Source organism: Lycorma delicatula, chromosome 2 (assembly GCF_047948215.1).
Source record: "Lycorma delicatula isolate Av1 chromosome 2, ASM4794821v1, whole genome shotgun sequence".
Lineage (NCBI taxonomy): Eukaryota > Metazoa > Arthropoda > Insecta > Hemiptera > Fulgoridae > Lycorma > Lycorma delicatula.
In genome coordinates, this window is record NC_134456.1 from 13,851,353 (window position 1) to 13,872,764 (window position 21,412).

General features: G+C 28.2%; 1 protein-coding gene across 2 annotated transcripts in view; it reads left to right on the forward strand.

Moving 5' to 3' along the window:
* The window catches only part of LOC142320477 (bestrophin-4-like), a 324,943-nt gene that overhangs the window by 278,515 nt on the left and 25,016 nt on the right, over positions 1 to 21,412 (forward strand). For both annotated transcript variants that reach the window (XM_075358294.1, XM_075358295.1), the window contains exons 4-7: positions 1,767 to 1,938; positions 15,923 to 16,052; positions 18,154 to 18,395; positions 19,288 to 19,428. In XM_075358294.1, the coding sequence (XP_075214409.1) occupies positions 1,767 to 1,938; positions 15,923 to 16,052; positions 18,154 to 18,395; positions 19,288 to 19,428 (685 nt within the window). The remainder of the gene's footprint in view (positions 1 to 1,766; positions 1,939 to 15,922; positions 16,053 to 18,153; positions 18,396 to 19,287; positions 19,429 to 21,412) is intronic.

A 21,412-nucleotide genomic window follows, 5' to 3' on the forward strand; every position in this document is an offset into this window, starting at 1 on the left:
CTACAATGTCATAATGAAAATGTGTTCCTTTATTTTCAAATCTTTTGTATTAAAACAACTGTTTCTCTACTTTTTTATTTGATGTAGCCCTTATTGGAAATACTGAAGGTACATGCCTGAGGTGTTGAAGTGGGTTGTTGGAGGTTAGGGTTTGCACAATGTCACCTAAGTTTTTCATTTTTTTGAAATTCTCCCTATTCCTGCCATTTTACACAACAACTAAAAAAACTACAATACATTATAATATAAAAATAATATAAAACAATACAATAATATTAATTAAACAGAACCACTCACAGAAATTACATTGATCACTACCCTTCACTAGAATTTTAGATTTCACCATAAAGAAAGACAAACTGAGATAACCGCAACTGAACTTATATCATGTGTTAATTTAATTCACTGCCTTCTTCATTATAAAGTTTTGTCAGAAGAAAAATTTGAAATAACTTGGGAGTAACTAAGAAAATACAAAATTCAGAAGTAAAGAAAATTATTAAAAAATTTCACAATACACACCAGGTTTAAAAATTTTATTAAGTTACTTTACAAATAAAAAACTGGTCAAGTTGTATATCAAATTAAAACAGTAAGAAATTGACTATCGATGTATATAAAAATTGAAAAATCAATTTTTTTTTAAGTTTTGGTGGTCTGCTCCCTGTAAAACATAGTCATGGATTTTTAATTATTATTAATTCAGTCTTAATAATATTTAGTGTAAATAGGTTTTTTTTTAAATCTCTATGGATGTTAATCTTTTTATGTTCATAGAAATTATATCGATGTGATTATGAATTATAATTAATATTGATTATGAGTATCACCTCATCTTTGGTTATTGTTTTCAGTAGTGGTGTGTATATATAAAATCTCTTAAACTTCTCTTAATATCTAAAACATCTTGATATCTTTATGTTATTACATTTAATATTTTATTTTCCTAATGTATATGTCGCAATCTGTTCATCTAATGAAGAAAAAGCAACCTCCCCCTCCCCACAGCACAATGAGATGAGGACAATATGTATAACATATTGACCATTCCTGAGTTGTGTGGTTAATTGAATCCCGACCACCAAAGAACACCGGTATCCATTAGTATTCATATCTGTAAAAATTCCTTTTTCTTGCTACTTGTAAATAAAATGTTTTTCTAGATTTTCTATTTATTATTTTTGTGTTTGCCGTTAATGTTGAAGTTTAAGTAGGATTTATATTTTCATTTATGGCTTTTTTATGCTAGTCAAGCATAAAGCAGGAAGTTGTTAGCAGGAAGTAGGTTCTCTAGCTGATGTTTCTCAGATCTCTGAAATTGTTCATGTTCACTTCTGGTTATTCAGTTCTTTTGTTTGGTATTGTCAAAGCTCTCATATGCCAAAACTGGATACCCAACTCAACTATGCCTTGATTATAATGCATACTTTCCGATCTACTCAAACTGTTTGGCTTGCTGTTTCCACTTTCACACAGAAGCTATGCCTAATGTCATTGATCTTGGTCACTTGTGAAAACCACTTTATTAAATATAGTCTCCCATTGGCAATGTTTTAGATGTTCAAGATCTAACCAGAGCCTTAATGATTTTACAATTATCCAGTTCAGTATCTTCTTTTGCACCTAAAATTATTGTACTCCTATGATGAGTTTTGAATGATACTGATTGCCTGATTCAGTTCTGAGACTAAGATTATAAATTCTCTTTATTGTTTCAAGGTTTCTCAAATATATAATTAATTTTCCTTTTTTTAATTTTGTTTCAGAACATTTGAAAGTATATCGGAATACTGTGAGACCTACAGCAATTTGATTCCACTGTCATTTGTTCTTGGGTTTTATATATCAATTATAATGCAAAGATGGTGGGACCAATATCACAGTATTCCATGGCCTGACCCTATTGCAGTATTTGTTAGTTCTCATATTCATGGACAGGTAATAAATATTTATATATTATATAGCTGTTATAAAGTATTATAATTATTTTTATACAGGGTTACATTTGATTTAAAATCTTGTTGGTTAACAATAATTGAATAAAATTTAATAATGTACTCTACTTTTGACATTTAGCCCTTTATTAATGTGTAGTTTACACTAAACAACACCAAAATGGGAAAACTTTACTCTTAATAAATAAAACTGTTAAATATTTAATTATCAAATCAAATGTTTGCATAACTTTTTTTCAGAATTTTGTTACGCTTACTCTGAGTTACAAAGTTATACATAAAAAAGTGCTTGCTTGTTATTTCATTATTCTTAAACCAGTTAATTTTACTTAGAGGATTTGAAGCAAGTCATTTTTATGAAAAAATTTGTTATTTTTTGTGTTTTTATAAAAAAAGTTCCTTTATTTAATTTAATAGTGCGTATTACATATCATTATCTTTAAATAATCAGTTTTAAATGTATTAAAAATGATAAAATTCATATCTTTCTTGTATATATAGTGAATTATGCACCAAATTTTTATTTCTGCATCTTTTTTATCCCCTACTTCTGTGAAAAGATGAAGTTTCAAAAGAATTAACCAGCAGCTAGTTGTAATACACTGTGAAAGTTGTTAGATTCAAAGTAAAGATTCATGTAAAAACATGTCTCTAAAACCTTTTTTGGTAGAAGATAATGTAGATTAATTTCATATCAATCTATATAAACATATGCACTTAATATATATCTAAAGTTTTTATTTTTTTTATTAAGAAAAACGTTGCTTAAAGAAATTATTCCTTTTTTCCAGGTTTAACTTTAGACAGTGGCTCTCCATCATCAACTTCCTTCTCCTGAACTCCTTTACTTTTCCATGACATTTTTTCAATGATACCTTATGATCTGTTTGGTTGATGATCCTGATTATTTATTGTTGAATTTTGATTATGCAGTAATAGTACTTTACGAATTGTGAATAACTTTAGCGTATTAAGATAATGAAGACAGAGCAGATAGAAGTCCATGTCATTTTGTAAGCAAAAGTATCTAACTTAACATGATTGTTTGGCATAATTTTCTCAGTTTATAGTGATTTATTATTTTTTGACTATACATCAAATCTGTGTTTAAATTTGTATCTTTTTTGTGGTAGTGTATTTGCATGTTTGTTTGCGTGAGTGTGTGTGTCCTGATCTCTTCATACATGTATTAAAAACAAATGTGTAAATCTGATTGCTTTGTTGGAATATTATTTATTAATTAAATTATCTTAAATTTCAGCACCATTTATCTATGATTGCTTTATGTGTTAATTGTTTCTTTTTATTACTGTAATAAGTGGTTTCATTATAAAACTGCCATTGTCTCATTGAATTAGTCATATCATAATATGTTTGTAATAAAAGGTGTAGTTATTGTTATATGAGATAAGAACATAAAAGATTAATTTGTTTGTTTTTCATTTTCCATGTACTGTTATTTTATAATTTCACAATAAAATTAATACAAAAAAACAAAACTTGAGTATTTTAATAACAATAATAATGTTTATTCATAAAATATACAATGTAATTGTTGAGCTATGGAGACACTTTAAACAAACACTCTACCATCAGGATGGACATCTGAATTAATACATCCACTGTATGTGAAGAAAGATAAAACAGATCCTAGTAACTACAGATGATTATCCCAGTTACCAGTGATGTATAAGATCCTGTCCAAAGCACTCTTAAATCGAGCTGAAATAGTGCTCAACCCACAACTAGAGAGTGTCAAGGAGGGGGTTTAGGAAAGGTAGGTCCTGTGCAGAACAAATCACAAACCTAAAAAAATCTTAGAAATTAGAAAAATCATGAATTTGAAGTACGTGGTGACTTTTGTAGATTTTTAAAGAGTCATACAATTCAATTGACAGAAACACGCTAATCAACATTCTAAAAGAATTGGAACTGGACAATAAAAAAACTGAAATAATTAAAGCAATCTTAACAAACACAACATCTAAGGTAAAATTTATGAGGGAACTCTCAGAAAAGTTTGAAATATCATCAGTTGAAGAGAATGAAATGATTTATCACCCCCTTTCCTCCTTTTTTCAATTGTGCATTAGATAAGGTGGTTAGAGAATGGAGAAAAGCCATAAATTCTAAGGGCAGACAACTTGCAAGGAACTTAAATAAGTTCACGATGGATTGTCTAGCTTACACCATTATATGGCATTAATTACAAACAACTTACTTGAAAATGCACAAAACAAATCACAGAATTACAAAAATAAGCAGCCAAAGTTGGATTACAAATATCCTTTGGAAAAACACAATTCATGACAAACATCAGTGATGCACCTCATACCTTAAGATAAATAATAAAACCATATCTAAAACAGATTGCTTTAAATATCATGGAGAATGGATATTGAACACCATAAAAGAAAAACTAGCGATAGAAACTAGAATACAAAATATGGACAAGAAACACATGTAGCTAAAAATCTCTATCATGGAACACAAAACTGAGACATTATCAAACAGTGATTAGACCCAAAATACCGTTTGCAGCAGAAACACAAACTAACTGGAATTGGAGATCTTATAAAATTAGAAAAGATGAAGAGGAGAATTCTAAGGAAAATACTAGAACCTAAAAGTAACCGTGAATTGGAATTCAAATTACGACCTAATAGAGAAATACATATGAAATTTGAAAAACTGATTGTTATGAGGAAAAGAAAGTTACAATTTTATGGACTTGTACATTGGAGAGTGATAACAGATTAACTAAACAGATCTTTTAATCGCTAGAAGTTAGAAATCCAAGCCCACATGGTTTCAGGAAATAGAAAAGGACATGGAAAACATTAGAAAACATTACTTGCTCCACAGATACAATAAATGGCAGGAGCCTGTTTAGACACACATTCAGAAAGCAAGTTTTCAAGAAAGAAAAATCAACTAATGTTAGAAAGTGGAAACAAGAAAAGAAGAAACGACACTATCCAAGAAAGAAGTGCGAGCACAAAGGAAGCATAACAAGAATTGATTTATCATAACTACTTAAAGGGTTATTTGAAGAAAAAGAAATTGCAACAACATGCTGATTCCCAATAATAATAACTACAATAGATGATATTGAATTTTGTAGTATATGAAAAATGCCATTCCTGATTAGGAGTTGAACCTGGAATCTCCAAAAGATAGAGACGCTACCCTTTTTAATGATTTTTACGCTTACAATCACATTTTAATTGGATACAAATTACTTTCTTTTTTTTGTGGTGTTTGTGAATTTATTAATACAAGTGGTGTTGTGCACATATAGTAGTTATATTCCTGAACTTTAATTTTATATTTTATTATGGCTCTGTGTGCTTTGGCTATTAATTTTATTCAAAAATTCAGATTAATCACTGATATAAAGTAAAATTTTCATATTATTCTTGAACATTAAGTAATATAATAGAACTGATTTATAATTTTTATTCCTATAAAATAATGGTATTTTACTTTTACCTGGTATTGTATTATTTTACTTTCTGTTTCATAAATTCTATTTTTTTAATTATAAAAGAATAATTTTAATTATAAGAATAGTAAATTTATCATGAATGTATTTGCTATGGTGAAAAAAGCAGGTAGAATTCACAAAAACATGTGTACTTTTGATTATATTATCACATTGGTGAAGCAAAAATGAAATCGAAAGGCATATAGTTGATTTTTTTTTTACCATCACTTAACTGGTTTAATATGCTTCCTTCTGTAATCCTTTGATTTCAACTAATTACATCCTAAATGTCAGTTATTTGGCTCATGTATTCTAATCTTTGTCTTGCTTCACAGCTTTTACATACAAATATAATGCAACTAACTAACCTCTGGTAACTTAACAGTCTAACTTATAACCTACTTACTGTTCTAGTCACAATTTGGCAGGTTTAATTTTCCTCTGGTTCATCCATCATAAATAATTTCATTTCAGATTTTACCAAAAACTTGTTGAAATCTTCTAATTTCAACCGTTTTATTAAACTGTACTTCAGAAGCATCATCGTTCACTTTCTTAGCTTTTTTATTATCCATATTTCAGTGCCATTAAGTGTGATACTACATTAAATATTTTGATTTCAAATTAAAGCACAGCTGTTTTATAGTTGAACACAGGGGAAAAATTAACTCCTCATGTTATTAACAAAATTGTTGAAAGTAGGTCTATTTTTCATTCTTAGTAATTAACATATTATAATTAAAATTATTTTTTTAATCATTACTTACCAAAAGTATAATATAATTCCAGTAATTAAAAAAAGTTATTAGTTATGCTGTATCTTAAATATAAATTGTTAATTTTTATTACTTAAATTTATTTGTTAAAAAATTGAGATAACAGCACAATATCAATAGTATCATAATTAGTGTTATAATGATGTTTGTATATTAAGTTACGTCTTAAATAAGCCATGAATATTATTTTACTTTTTTAAGATAATGTTTTAGAATAATCAGTTTAATGGTTGTTTTCATTTTAATCAAATGCATATTTTTTTAATCATTTTTATTTTTTATCTAACCAATAGAAGATTCTTAATTCAACTTAAACATATATATACATATATTGGTTGTTTTATATTATTTATATATATATATATATATATATATATATATATATATATATATATATATATACACTACCAGATCTATCACAGTCAGGGAATGTTTAGCTGGGGTGGTTCATGATGAGTGTGCAAAGTGAGTGGAATACTACCGTCAGCAATAAACTTTGTTCATTTAAGAATGCTGTGTCCCTGTGGAGCTCTTCATGCAGGAATAACTGTTGAGAGGAGGTTATAATTAGCTGTTTGTGAATAGGGAACACTAAACTCACTCATAGACATCTCATGAATCAAACTGTTGCGCTGTTTGTGTTCCTTGGGACTACAGACTAACGGTATGGACTGTACCTGTTATATGGTATTGCATCAGACATTTAAATTAGAGGGTAACATCCAAATTTTAGGGAACAAAATGATGATGTCATCGAATGTCTTGTTTTTTCTTAGGGCCGTATATTTGTATTCAAATATTTCATTATTATTTTAGTGTAATTCATCTATTTATGCTGTTTGGCGTATGGCAGATGGTAATTTTATTGTTTTAAGTTAGATTTTTGTGTTGTATTTAATTGTCGTTTTACACCGCCTTTAGCATATAGTATGGGCTCTTTACATCTATGGTGTACTGTATGAGGAATATTTTTCATTTTTTATTTGTTTTATAATAATGTTATTTAATTTTTAAATCTGGTTTTAGTGTTGGTAGCTCAAATTGTTTACTGTAGTATTATTGTAACCAGATGCTGATAACAACACTTTGTTCCACGCCCAGAAAAAACCAGTTATAAATTATACGAATTAAATATTTTAAGCTTCCTTCATGATCATCATTCCAACTGCGATGAGGATCAGCAACTAAGTCGCTAACTATTTCCGTGTTTTTAATTTTATTTTTTTGCTTCCAACTTAATTTGAGGAGCAGCAGTACAATGTAAGTATTATTAGGAGAACTATTTGAAAGAAAAAAATGGAGATTTGAAATTACAGGAACCTGAAATGAAACAATGGAAAAAAGAAGATTAACAAATGCAGCGCAGAAGTCAATCATTGAAGATCCCGGACTCCAATAAAGATGTAGTCCCCATTTAGATCTGCTGTATAACTGTTCAACAATATTAAAGTAAATCCTCAAAGAAGAACCAAAGAGGTTTTACCATTTATGTTTAAAACCGAATCTTTAAAGATTCTATCTGTGTATTTCAGGTTATGAATATTTTTCAGTATAGTAGCCGGGATATCTTGCTTGTTACCGACTCTCCTGTTGAAATGACCCATCATAATAATGCTTCTGCTGTCGTACTTCTGCACTAAATCATACAACCGTTCAAAATCATTGTAAATTATTACAATGTTGTAACTGGATATTCTGTGAAATCAGTAATTTTATCATATTTTTCTCCATTTTTAATTACATAGATAGCATCCCCTATGCTCTCCCTAACAATGGATTTTTGGCTACAACAATCCACTGTTATTCCCAAACAATTTCGATACTGGAAAGTATTTTTTTTACATTTTGATAGTACGTCATCAGATAAGAACTTTTCGATTGGCAAGAAAATGTAATGCTTTTTTAAAAAGTTTATAAAATCTGAATTATCAACTATGCCTGAAACGTTATACGACATAATATTCAAATTACAATGAAAACTATCTTCCAAAAACTTTTTTCGGAATCCGTGGATGGAGCTCGTTTTAGTGGAAGATGGAGCACTTCGGGGATGAAAAAACTCCACAATATTTGGTTCTTTTATCTGCTTTGCTTTACCACCGAGCCTTCTACCTTTTCGCTGATTTTTCCTTTGCCATTTGTTCACATTTCAAGGTCATCTAAGCAAGCGTCCTCGAGGTCTTCAAAATAAAAAAACTTTTATCCACCAAAATGTCCATTATGTTTCAGTTTAACAGCATGCCCGCATTCTGTAAAAGAGACCTTAATTCGACCAACATCTTTCGTTTATCAGAGTTTCCATCAGTCGACCGCAATAAAACTTTAGTGCCTTTAAGCCTTTGATCTATTTTGTAAAAGAATGTTTCTTTAGGTTAGACACACATAACAGCACAACTGAATGTATCCCATTCGATTTAGTACGTATTAATTAATTTCCGCTTCTGTTAACTCCACACTCATGGGTCTATTACACAAATCCAGCTTGGTGTTTTTTAATTTTCCGGTTATCTCGTCCTGTGCCTCAGCGATCCTGTAAAAAATTAAATTATCTTCCCTTCGTAGAGCATCTATCATTTTTATCTTGTTTCAACAACTTATGACGAAGTTCTTTATTTAGATTCTCAATCTAAATAAAGCTTTGTTCTTCCGGAAAAGACGAGATATTTGTGTTTAAGATGTTTATCTCTTTCGTGACAACTTGCTCCGTATTCAACGTAATTTCACCCTTTAATTTTTCTAGGTGAAAAGATAATTGTTTTTGTCTCGGCCATATTAATGACAAAAATAAAACAGTGTCCTGGTAAATTTGTACAATACTTATTGCCAATTCATTCAATACTAATACTAATAGCAGTATTGTATAGTAAGTATTATTCAAATTATTTGATAAATATAGATTCTTAAATATAATATAAACTGAAAACAACAAACAAATTTACCAGATGCTTATTTGGCTATTAGTATAAATGCTAACTTTATTGTATAGTTTATGAAATGGAATTTATTTAGTATTACAAATAAATAAAACAAAAAGTAACAATATTGTTGAAAATATTTAACTGACGCGATAAGCAGACATAACATGGTATAGAAAAATGAAATCCTTAGCCCATAAAAACAATTTTCTGTTTTTACTGAATTTAAGAATGCAATTGCATACCTGGCCATTCTCTTACACAGCTGTATAGTGCCAAATATATTCTACATACTAAAATACAGGCCCCGATCTAGCTTTTACGTTTCCCTTTACATATTATTATTTTGAAACACAATTTGTGACAGCGAATTTTTGTAGATATTTTTAAAAAATAAAAGTAAAAAAAATTTGATGTGGGCACCACCACATGATTTCCTTGTACGTCTATTAAATTACATATACACATTTTTTGCTGCACTTAATTTAAACTTATTTCATTTGAAAGTGAGATACGATCCTCCAATTCTTTAATAAAGTGGACAGTTACACAATTGCTAAAATATTACTTTTTATTGTCATCAAATATTTATGCAATTATTATTATTATTCAACAATCATGCCTGAATATTAGGATAGAGTAAAAGCCCCGTTATTACTCTTTAAATAAATGTACCATACATTTCCGCAAATAAGATGATAGTTGAATCATAAACAAAGGCCCCCAAAATCTGGGGACATCGTATAGGACAATACAAAAGTAATTAGATTAAAATTTATATTCGTAAATTGACACATGACACAACCTACAATGTAACATTGCTAACGGAGGCTTATAGCATTGCGACTGATATTGAAAATTATTACAACTTATCGAAAAATTTATCATATTTAAATACGCTATATGATAATACATTACTCTGTAATAGTAAAACAAAATAAATATTAAAAGTTTTATGTTTATTGAGCTGCTGAGGAAAAATCGGATTAATCGTAATTATTTATTCTTTCAGAGTAGGGTATGTCCACAAAATAGAATAGCCCATACGACTCACCATTATAGCCTCTAACACAGTCTGCATGGGAAGCCCAATATTATTAAACATATTTTTTTTTAAATTTAATATTATTTTATTTAATGTAAATTTAATCCTGTTATTTTTGTAATATTATCATTTGATTGATTCTAATCATTCAGTTCAAACCCAGCTCACACAGTGGTAAACGTTTACAGTTCATTAATGCAATTCGTTAAAGTTTATATGTGCTTCAACTGGTAAATCGTCACCTCTACTACATATATATCCTATAATACTCCTAGTAACATAACGATTCCAACACAGTACCATAATCTAAATTGGTTGGCTGCTACGGTGAAACATACATGCATCCTTAACATATTACACTCCTTTTGAGCAGATGTGTAAGAAAGTCAATTAAAAAATATAACCAATTTAAAAATTCACCAAAAACTAAAAAATAATGTGTACTTTTCAGCTCTTTAATCTGAACTTTAAGAAGTCAGAACCAAATTAATGGTTAATAAATTGACAGTAGTTATTATTTTGTAACCTGGTCCTATCTTCTCAAAATCAAAAGTTCAAGGAACAATTGAAAATTTCTTTAAAGTTTTTATTATTTAGATTTGCAAAAATGCATAAAAATTAATTAATTTCTAATTAATTAAGTTTGTAATCTTAATCATTTTAAATCTAATTTATACTGGTGTAATCGAACAACAAATTGTATTCAATATTTGTGAATAAAATTGTGAAAACTTGTAAAATAAATAGTTACTTGACACCATCATTAATGTGAGCTTTTACTATTAGGTAGTTTGCACTACCATGTAGCTAAATGTTCATTAATATTATTATTGCCACTTATCAATATTCTCATGTCAGTTATCATAATCCTCAAATTTTAACCATCAATGTGTGTGTGTGTGTGTGTGCACGCGCGCGCGCGCACACACACACACACACACACGTTTTTTTGTAATCCCTGTTACTATCTTTTTTTTTTGTAGTTAACTTCAGTAATAAATTTCAGCCATGATAGCTGTCATGAGTTATTCTCATTAATACCCTTCATCTTGTAGATAAAACTTGCATTAGAAGTTGAATAAATTTAATTTGTGTTACATGTTACAGTAAATTATATTATCTAATGTTTTATATATTTGGTATTCATTTATGTATTGATAATCAGTAAAGTACAGTTGATAACATTTTAAAATTAATTAAAGCGAATAAATTTACGTTATTCTTACTGATAATCATGTAATGTGTTTTATATAATCACACCGTAACTAATATATAAATAAATACATATTGATTAAATCACCTTTGATACTGTATTTAAATTATTTAGATTTAATGAGCATTTAATATCCTCTTGTTACATATATTAATTTTAACTTGAATAACATAAGCTCAAAGCTTGGGCTTTGGTATCCGTATGAAAGTTTTGTAGTAGGAAAAGGTGTGAAGCTTGATTGGGATTTGAATCTGGGATCTCCTAGAGAAAGGCTAAGATAATGTTATTCTGCTATGGAGTTGGTATTATATAATTAAAATGACAACTTCCATAGGAATGGTAGCATCTATACTTTTTATTTTTAAGTCGTGGGTCCAAATTCCAGTCGGGCTTGGCATTATTCATGTAATTAAAAAAAAATTTGTCGCATCACGAGGTTGTCAATAGACGGTTAACCTGTAATTACTAAAAACGTAATAAATAATGTAATGTAATTTTTGTTTCATTTTGTCCTTATGTTTTTTTTAGTAATTTATTATTTACTCTCTTTAACAACTATGAGCTGACAGTTTTATTTATTCCATAATGAAAATGAAACATGGATATTTTTTGTTTGAAAAATTCAAATATAAGTTTAACCAGGATTCAACCCCCATAATAATCTGAAATTATACATTCTTGTTAAAGTAGTAGCATATAATTTTTTTTTTTTTAATTAAAATGATAGATTTAGTAATATACATATATAGCCCTATGAAAATAGTGTTAAAATACATTTGAATTCTTTGTAAGTGTGAGGTGTATTTGTAATCAATATTAGCAGATATCTCTAGCTGGCTTCATGGTTGGCATATTAGTGTGATTCAATGAAAATTCATTTATCAAACTATTCCTTATTTTGAACATCTAGAGCATTCATTGACCTTATTTCTATAAATATTACATAAAATTATTAATCCTTGTTCTCCTGGTTTAAATTTTTGTTAAAATCACTTTTTTCCTAATTTAATCAACTTTTGGCCAATTTAACTAACATTTGTTAGATTTAATTTGTTTGTTCATATGTTTAGAGTTGGTTGCCATGGGGTTGTATAATGTTAAGATTTTATACATTTATATATATGTATAAAATGGTTGGCACTTCACTTATAGTATATTATATATACATATATATATAAAATTGGTGTTAATAAATTCACTAAGATAAGTTTTACTAATAAATTTACCAATTTAATAAGTTACTGAGATTTTTATGTTTTTAGTTTATGTACAGTGTCACGTTCAGTCAACAGACTTCAGTTATAATTTTTTAGCCCAGTTGTGATCAATAATATCTTGGGTCATTCTTGTAGTAACTTTAGTTATGTAATTTTTCTGATATTCATCTTAAGAAATTTTTTTGAGATTTTAATGTGTTCCTATTTAAAAAACTAGTGAATATTTAATCTGAACTTCTAAGAACTCAGACAACAGCTCCATAACTAGAAAGCCATCTGTTAGTCAATTTTTCATTCAACAGCTTCTTTTTAAATGTGGAGGTGTCTAATAAAATATACCTGAAATAATTTCCGTACTTAATTTGATCACTTGGTGGGAATAGGTTACTTGAGCATATAAAAAATGTATAATTTATTTGTTTAGATATATAACATTTATAAAAGTACTCTTATTAAAACACAGTTCAGAACCATATTGACAGTTTAATCTACACTGTACCCAAACTTTTAGGTTATCATTTACATATTCAACTATCTATTACATATTCCCAAATTTTTCAGTTCTCCCAATGTACTTAGCGATTTAAATGAAATGCTTGCTTCATTAAAAGAAACAAGAGTTAAGTGATGATCATCTTTCTCAATCATATTAAGCATGCTGGCCTCAGTGGTGTCTCGGCCTTTCCTCCGGATGTCCTGGGTTCAATTCCCGGTCAGGCGTGGCATTTTCACACATGCTACAAATCATTCATCTCATCCTCTGAAGCAATACCTAATGGTGCCGAGGGTAAACAAAAAAAATCTTATTATGTGTATTACCACAAATATTCTGACAATTGCCTAGTTTTTTTTTTTTTTGTGTGTATAGACGTAGGATACAAAGGATCTCAGCAAGAAAGAAATTTTTGTAGACTCATCATGCTTGGTTTAGGCATGTACCCTGTATTATTTTGCTAACTTTCAGCCATATTCAGGTTATTTCATTTGTTTTATCCATATGTTTTCTTTACATTTATTACACCGCAATATAACTGCTTAATGACAATTTTGATCTTCATTCACATTTTGATTCATATTGGAAAATGACAATAAAATAAATAAGTAAATGATTTATGCTGCTCATTACATAATAATACGTTAAATAGAACACATCAGAAATGTACACAATTCATTATAAGGCAAAAAAATATATATGATTAAGTCCATATTAATTATTTAAAATATAAACACATGAAATAAAGTTAAGGTAGATACATTAAAAACACGAAGATATTAAATGTAAAAAACTACTACAAATAATTCACACTTCAAAAGCCAGTACTAAAAATTATTTCAGCAAATATTTACATACATGTTGAATGTAATGCAGAAAATTAAAAAAAAATTTAATTTGTATTATTTAAAAATTCATTCAAGAGTAATATTGTTTCTGTAAAAGAAAATATTTTAATTGAATTTTAAATGAATTGATGGAAAGATTTTTTTTTTAAATTGTAATAATTTATTAAAAATTTGTAAAAATTTATTGATGCTACTAAAGCATCAAAAAGGCCCTTCTATAAGCTGTGGTATTGAGCGGAGTTATATGAAAACAGTTCTGTTGTCTGTTTTAACAGAGTTAAATATTATTATTTTTATCAAGTTTATTAAGTCTATTTTAGTCTTCTGACAAAGATAGACATTCATAAATATAAGCATAAAGATAAGTTAACATATATAATTTTCTAAATAAATTAGCAATCTACACAATTCATATTCATGGGGATTAAACAATAATCTTACAGTCTGTTAAGTATCTTGAAAACTTGTTCTGACTTATTGAAGGAGCCTCAAGAAATGACATTATATTTTTGATAGGAGTAAAGATAATAAATATTTCTTAAAGATGACAAGCATAGCATTTTATTAAGGAGCTGTAAAGGAAAACTGTATGATTTTATTTTCATCCCAAGAGAATATGTCACCTAATAAAACACGCAGAAATTTTGTTTTATAGGCAGCAGAAGTACTATCACGATATCATTAAAGGGAGTTCTCTCCACACAATCAACAATGTTACTTCTGCAAAAGTTTTATCCATATTTAAAGTTAGATGACTACAATCTATCCAGTGAATAATTTCTTGAGTTCCTGACATGGGATTTTCAATTCCTTTTAAATTTATTATCTTCAGATATAGATATAGGTGATGAGGATAACTGTAAATAGTTCAAAATTTTGAAGCATTTTTATTAATAAATAAGAAAAACAAATTGACTGTGAAAAAATAGGCAGCCAAATCAAAAGTTATCAACTCTAGTTGTTTTAAGATTTTTACCTTAATTTAATAAAACAAATACTATAAAAATGTATATTAAAAATTGTAATATTGGCTATCATTTATTGTACACTCAGTATTTTATTAATCTTTTTAAATTAGTAGTTTTTAATTATTAATTAATTATATTACTGTTGTGTGTGTGTATATGTATATATATATTAATTTAGTAACATCAATTTTTATATTGACCATATTTTCCTCTATACTAATTAATTCAAAAGCAAAAACAGAATTCAGCAATCCACCACAGTACAGAACCAAATAAGAGCTCTTGCGGTATTTTTATTATTCTCCCTTATGTATCAATAGTGCTTTTGACTACACATGTTTTATATATATAGTAATTTGGTATTTTAATGTGTAATTTTGAAATTTTAATTTTAATCAAGTGATGATGAGGAATTCCTCTAAAGCGCTATTGATACATAAGGGATAGTAATAAAAATGAAAAAAAAAAGGTAAGAACTCCTATTTGGTACTGTACTGTGGTGGATTGCTGAATTATGTTTCTATTTTGAATCGTAATCAGAATTGTATGCTGATTATGTGCGAACACCCATTCCATGTAATTATTTTTTCAATTAAGAATCCTGATTTTATTATTTTTAAAATGTGATCACTATAATGGAGAAGACAGAATGAACTGAATAATGAATTAAAGAACTTATGAGAGTACACAATAGAAATACAACGAAGGACCAACTTATATTTTTATTTTTAGATATCATTGTTTAAAAAATGTTGAATAAACATATTTTTTAACAACTTTATACATTGCTATGTAAAAAAAATGGAAAATATTTCTCTCATTACTTTCATTGATTACTTTGATATTTAAATCTCGAGTCTGATAAAAGACTGAAGAAAGAATCCAGAGTATCTCTTAATAAGTATTCCCAAGAATTATTATGTGATGTAATAAATTCATGCTAGTTTATTTAGTGTTATGATTTTCTATTGCTGATAAAAGATATTTATATTTCTTTTTTTTTAGGATGAGCGAGGACGCTTGATGAGACGTACCATTATGCGTTATGTTTGCCTATGCTTAACTATGGTATTTTCTATGATTAGTCCTCGTGTTAAAAAAAGATTTCCTACTTTAGATCATTTTGTGGAAGCAGGTTTGTTGTATGATTTATAAATGCTCTCTTGTTTTTATTTATGAAGTGTGTATGTTTTTTTTTTGGATAATACTAAAATATAAATTGCTATCTCTATTAAACTATACAATAAAAATTTTACCTTTTAAGCTAAAGTTTCAATTAAAAGTGAAATTTATAAGTAAAGTTTTTAAATAAGATTTTCCTTGCTCTCCTGAGATTTGATGACTTGATGAATTAGACACCTTTACAATTAGTCTAGAAGAACTTATTTCTGTTTACTGGCTTAATATTTGATTACTTAAAGCTATCTTAGTAACATCCAATTGAAAATTTTCTGCTCTTAGTTTATTATTATTAACAAATTTTTGATTCAGTTGCGTTCGGTTATTGAATTATTTGTAAAATCACTAAATAGGCAATGGTATGTCAGTAGTAGAGTTTACTTCTGATAGTAATATAAAATTATAGTAAACTCTATTTTCGTGTAAATGAAGTTTATCTACATACTCGTAGTTATAATAAATTGACAAAACATTTATCTGTATTGAAAGAAATGAGACTTAAATTACTACAATATAAAAGTGAGTAATAAAATTGTTTCTTATAGCAGTCTGTGCAGATATGATGTTAGGCTTCTATTACTTTATCAACTTCTTGGGTGATAGATTGATGTATACCAGGAAGTCTGTTTAGTTAAGTGTAGAAGAATTCAAATTAGAATTTTTTGTTTAAACAGAATGTGTTTAAAACAAAATTTTTTTTAAACAAAATGCAATTTGCCTTCCAATCCGCTAAATTAATTTACTCCAGAAGCACACCACTAGACGTCATTAAAAATATGAGTAAAATGAAATGATTAAAATCTACATTTCTTGTCCAGTTTCACCCAAAGAATTAGTCAAAAGAATAAATCTATTTATATAAATTATTTTGTAACGATCTAGTTAAAAAACTGGAGTTTTTAATTACATTTCTCATTTTAAAAAATGAGTTTTTGAAAAAAAGAATTTTATTTATTTGGTAATAGACCAGTATTTTATAAAATAGCTATTTTCTGTATACATTTTTGTAAATTTCTTATTACTGAAAAAAATAAAACTTTTTTACATATTAAAAAAAAAAAATATGAAGTTAATAAATATATGGAGTTCATTTTTATTATAAGCAAAGCATAGCAGTTTGGAAATTTGTAGGAAAAAGTTATATAAATGACTAATTTTCTTTGTAATAAAATAAACTGAGAACTTTAAATAAAAAAATGTTACATTAAAAACTGCAAATATTATGATTAGATTATAATTATTATTAAAATTTACCTGTTTTAATTTTATTATTTAGGTGTTGAACAATAAACTGTTACTTAAATATAAAATTATTTACACAACTATATATTTGAAAGTCAAGCAATTATTGTAAAAACGTAGCTAGTCTACAAGTGAGTTGAACATTAAAAAAATATGAAGATATGATTTAAACACAACTTCAGTGCAAGTGTTCTGGTTTTGTATATTTTTTGTTATTTTAATTATTTAAAGTTTCTAATACACCCCATTATGAGAGATAACATTTTTTAGCCTGATTAAAATTTATCTTTTAAATATATCAATCAATTCATAATTTTAAACCGTAGATCAAAATATCAAAATCACAGACGGATAAATTAATAAGGTAAATTTTACCGATGTAAAATATTCTCATATTTGATTGAAAACAAATAAAAATTGAAATTAAGACAGAATAGGATTATTCAAAAGAAATAATATCATATTAGCTGTTAAGTAAAATGTAATGTAATATTACATTTTCAAAATGTAATCGTTCAAATGTGATCATTAAATCCATATTTAAATGTCTTAGCAGAAAGACCTACCCCAATAAAATAACTAAACGCAAGTTAATCGACTCTTTTTGTAATTTCAATGGCAACTGATGTTTTTCAGTTTTAAATTATATTCTTGTTTTTAACCTGAAATTAGTTTATTTCATTATTTCTCACAAATAAGATGTATTAGTCTTATTTTAGTCAAATAAAATTTAAATTCTATAAATTTACTCTATAAAATGATTTAGTCTATAAATGTCTGATACAGTTAATGAGTGCATTCTGTTTTCATTTCAGGTCTTCTTCTTGAAAATGAAAAAGGTATTGTGGTGGATCTGAATGATAAATTTCCTCGACATTCAAAACATTGGTTACCGATCGTTTGGGCTGCTAGTATTGTAACTAGAGCTAGAAAGGAAGGGCGTATACGTGATGATTTTGCTGTGAAGACTATTATTGATGAATTGAACAAATTTCGTGGACAGTGTGGACTATTATTAAATTATGACTCGATCAGTGTACCTCTTGTGTATACTCAGGTATGTGTCTATTACTTGGTTTCAGTAAGTTAACCTACCTTTTATGTATTATGTATTGTTTTTTTAACATAGCATTAATTATGTTTTACTGAAAATCAAACTGTCTTAAATGTTTACCAGTTTTAAATGAACTATCTAGTAAACCGATAAAACAGAGCCCACAATATGATATTCAGAAAATGTCAAAAATTTTACATTTTTACACTGTTCAATAGCAGACACTTTGAATTCCAATAGTGTTGTACATTGCACAACCGTGTGTATACATACAGATAATGGTTTAAAGAAAAATTTATATGTGTGTGTGTGTGTGTGTGTGTGTGTGTCCAAGTAACATTAATATTAATGATCCACTAAATGCAGTAGTTGAACAGAACAACTAAAAGCTTTTTTTGACAAATGCATGAGTTATTCATCTCTCAATATCGATTTGCGGTAATTTAAATACTGGCTAGTTGAAAGTGTTTGAATATTAATCTTATCTATTGTTCATAAACAAAGTTGAATGCCGATCAAATTTATGTAATATGGTTTAAGATGGATATTTTTGAAATTTGAATCCTGTATAAAATTTCTTGTTTGTTATATTTGTTCATTAAGTTATGATAGTTTTATTTTAGCAAAGAAATTGTGTTATTTCATGTTCTATGTTGTTAAGTTGAATTACTAATAAGGTAGTGCAGATCATCATTACTAATAACTGATTTAGTAGGGCTTATGTGTAGATCTCTTAATAATAGGATTTTGAAAAATGTTAACCCTTAGCCTTTATTTTATTTCAGATTAATACGCATATGTCTGTAGTTATTTATTTTTTCTGCTGTATTTTTTGTTACGTGAAGTATATAAGAGTGTTTAGTGTGTAATGTATTTTTTGTGGTGTTCAATATAGGTGGTTACTTTAGCAACATATTCGTTTTTTATAACTAGTGTAATGGGAAGACAATGGCTAGAAGTGTCAGAGGGAAATAGTCACTTAAGAAATCATAATAACCCTATTGATTTATATTTTCCTGTATTTACAACACTTCAGGTAAATAGTTTTTATTGTTTTGCTTATTCTATGACTAATTTTTTGTTTAATTATGAAATATTTTGTATGTTTTCAGTGTAACTTAAAAATCATAACTTAATTTCAACTACTTGTTACTTTCAAACTAGAGAAAATTAATAAACTGAAAAATTATTATAAGAAATTAAATTTCATATTTGAAATAAAATTATTTTCTAACTGTTTAAAAATTACTTTAAACAAAGCAGATGAGAAAACATAAATAATAATAATTTTACATGATGGATGTTAATAGACAACATAAATCTTTTTAATTACCAGTATTTAAGAGAAGTATAGTCAACTTGAAAGAATTGAGATTTTGGTTGAAGGTATCAGCCTTGTTTATTGAGGTAATTGATTTAAATTATCTAATTATTCTATTAATTGAGGGATTATGAGAGTAATTTTTTCCAAAGCATTATATTGGGTGGGCCACAAAAACTTCCCTTCCAGAGTATGGAGTATTGAATAGAACATTAACATCATAAGTTCATGTGCAGGACATTGACATGAAAAATTGGAACAAAAGAAAGGGGTTCTTACATTACTATATAAGAATCCCCTTCCTGTCAGTCACATGGTTATCCCTCCCCCACCCTTCCCTGCTCCGACCGTCAGTTGTCTGCTGAGATTGAGAAAGTGAGGTGTGTAATGTTGTGTATGCATTAGTAGTGTACTCAATACCAGAGCAAGTAAATATTGTAGAGTTGTACATAAGAACCGGTTCTTTGAAGGAAACACAAGAGTTATTCTGTAAAGTGTTTTCTAATCATCCTGTCTCAGCTAATCGCAGTATTCAGCGATTGTTGAAGAATGGTACCAAATGGTATCTGTTGTAAATGCACCAAAAAACAGGCACCATCTGTCCTCACTCCTAAACTTTTTGCACGAATTTCTGAAGTGATGCTTTGTAGTCGTCATTGGAAGTCTATCAGAATACTATCGCAACAGGCCGGGGTGAGTAGACCAACATGCAGACATGTCCTGAAAAATCTGAAGTTGAAACCGTACTGCATCACAGGTGTCCAACAATTGAAGGAACCAGACAAGGTAAAATGTATGACTTTTTGTTGCTGGTTGTTGAATATAGTGGGAAATTGCTCATAAACAGGTTGATTGGACCTGTTTATGTTTATCATGTCAGATGAGGCGTGGTTTCATTTATCAGGATACATGAATGCCCAAAACAGCAGGTATTGGGTGTCAGAAAATATGCATTTAATACACAACGTGTGGTGCTGACATATGGTGTGATGTGCTGGCCATGAACAGTACTGCTTCTTCCAGCAGGATGAGGTGACCTCTTACACATCTGAGAGGTCACTTGCTCATTTTCATAAACTGTTAACTGCTGAGCGAACAATGAGTAGAGGCTTATGGTCATTATACCTGACTACATATGACATTTATTTATGGAGAATATTGAGAAGACAAGTGTATCAAAACAATTCACATACAATTGATGAACTGAAGGAGAATATCAGGACGTGCATTATCCCAGCGGAATTGACACAGGTATACCTGCATTTTTTAAACCATGTACACAGATATTTAGCTGTCAGTGGAGATCACTTTTAACATTCACTCTGAAGATTAGTACAGGTATGTTAGTTCTTAATATCGACCTTTTGTAGGTTACTGTGGATGTTGGCAGGGCTAATTTTTAATGACTCCTCTTTATAATATTATCTTTTACATGTTTGGTGCAATTTATTTTAGAACTAGACTAAATCTAGGAACTTGAAACTGCTGATTTTTTAAAGAACATAGTTCACCAACTTCACCATACAACAAAATAGAACAAAATGTGAATATATTTTCTATTTCTTAAATTTAGATAATGCGCCATTCCAAATATTGTGTAAATATGATATTACTTTTTTAATAGACTAATTTTTTATAGTTAATTTTTAATAGTTAATTCAGTAGACCTCCCCCATTGTAAAATACAATTAGTTTATGG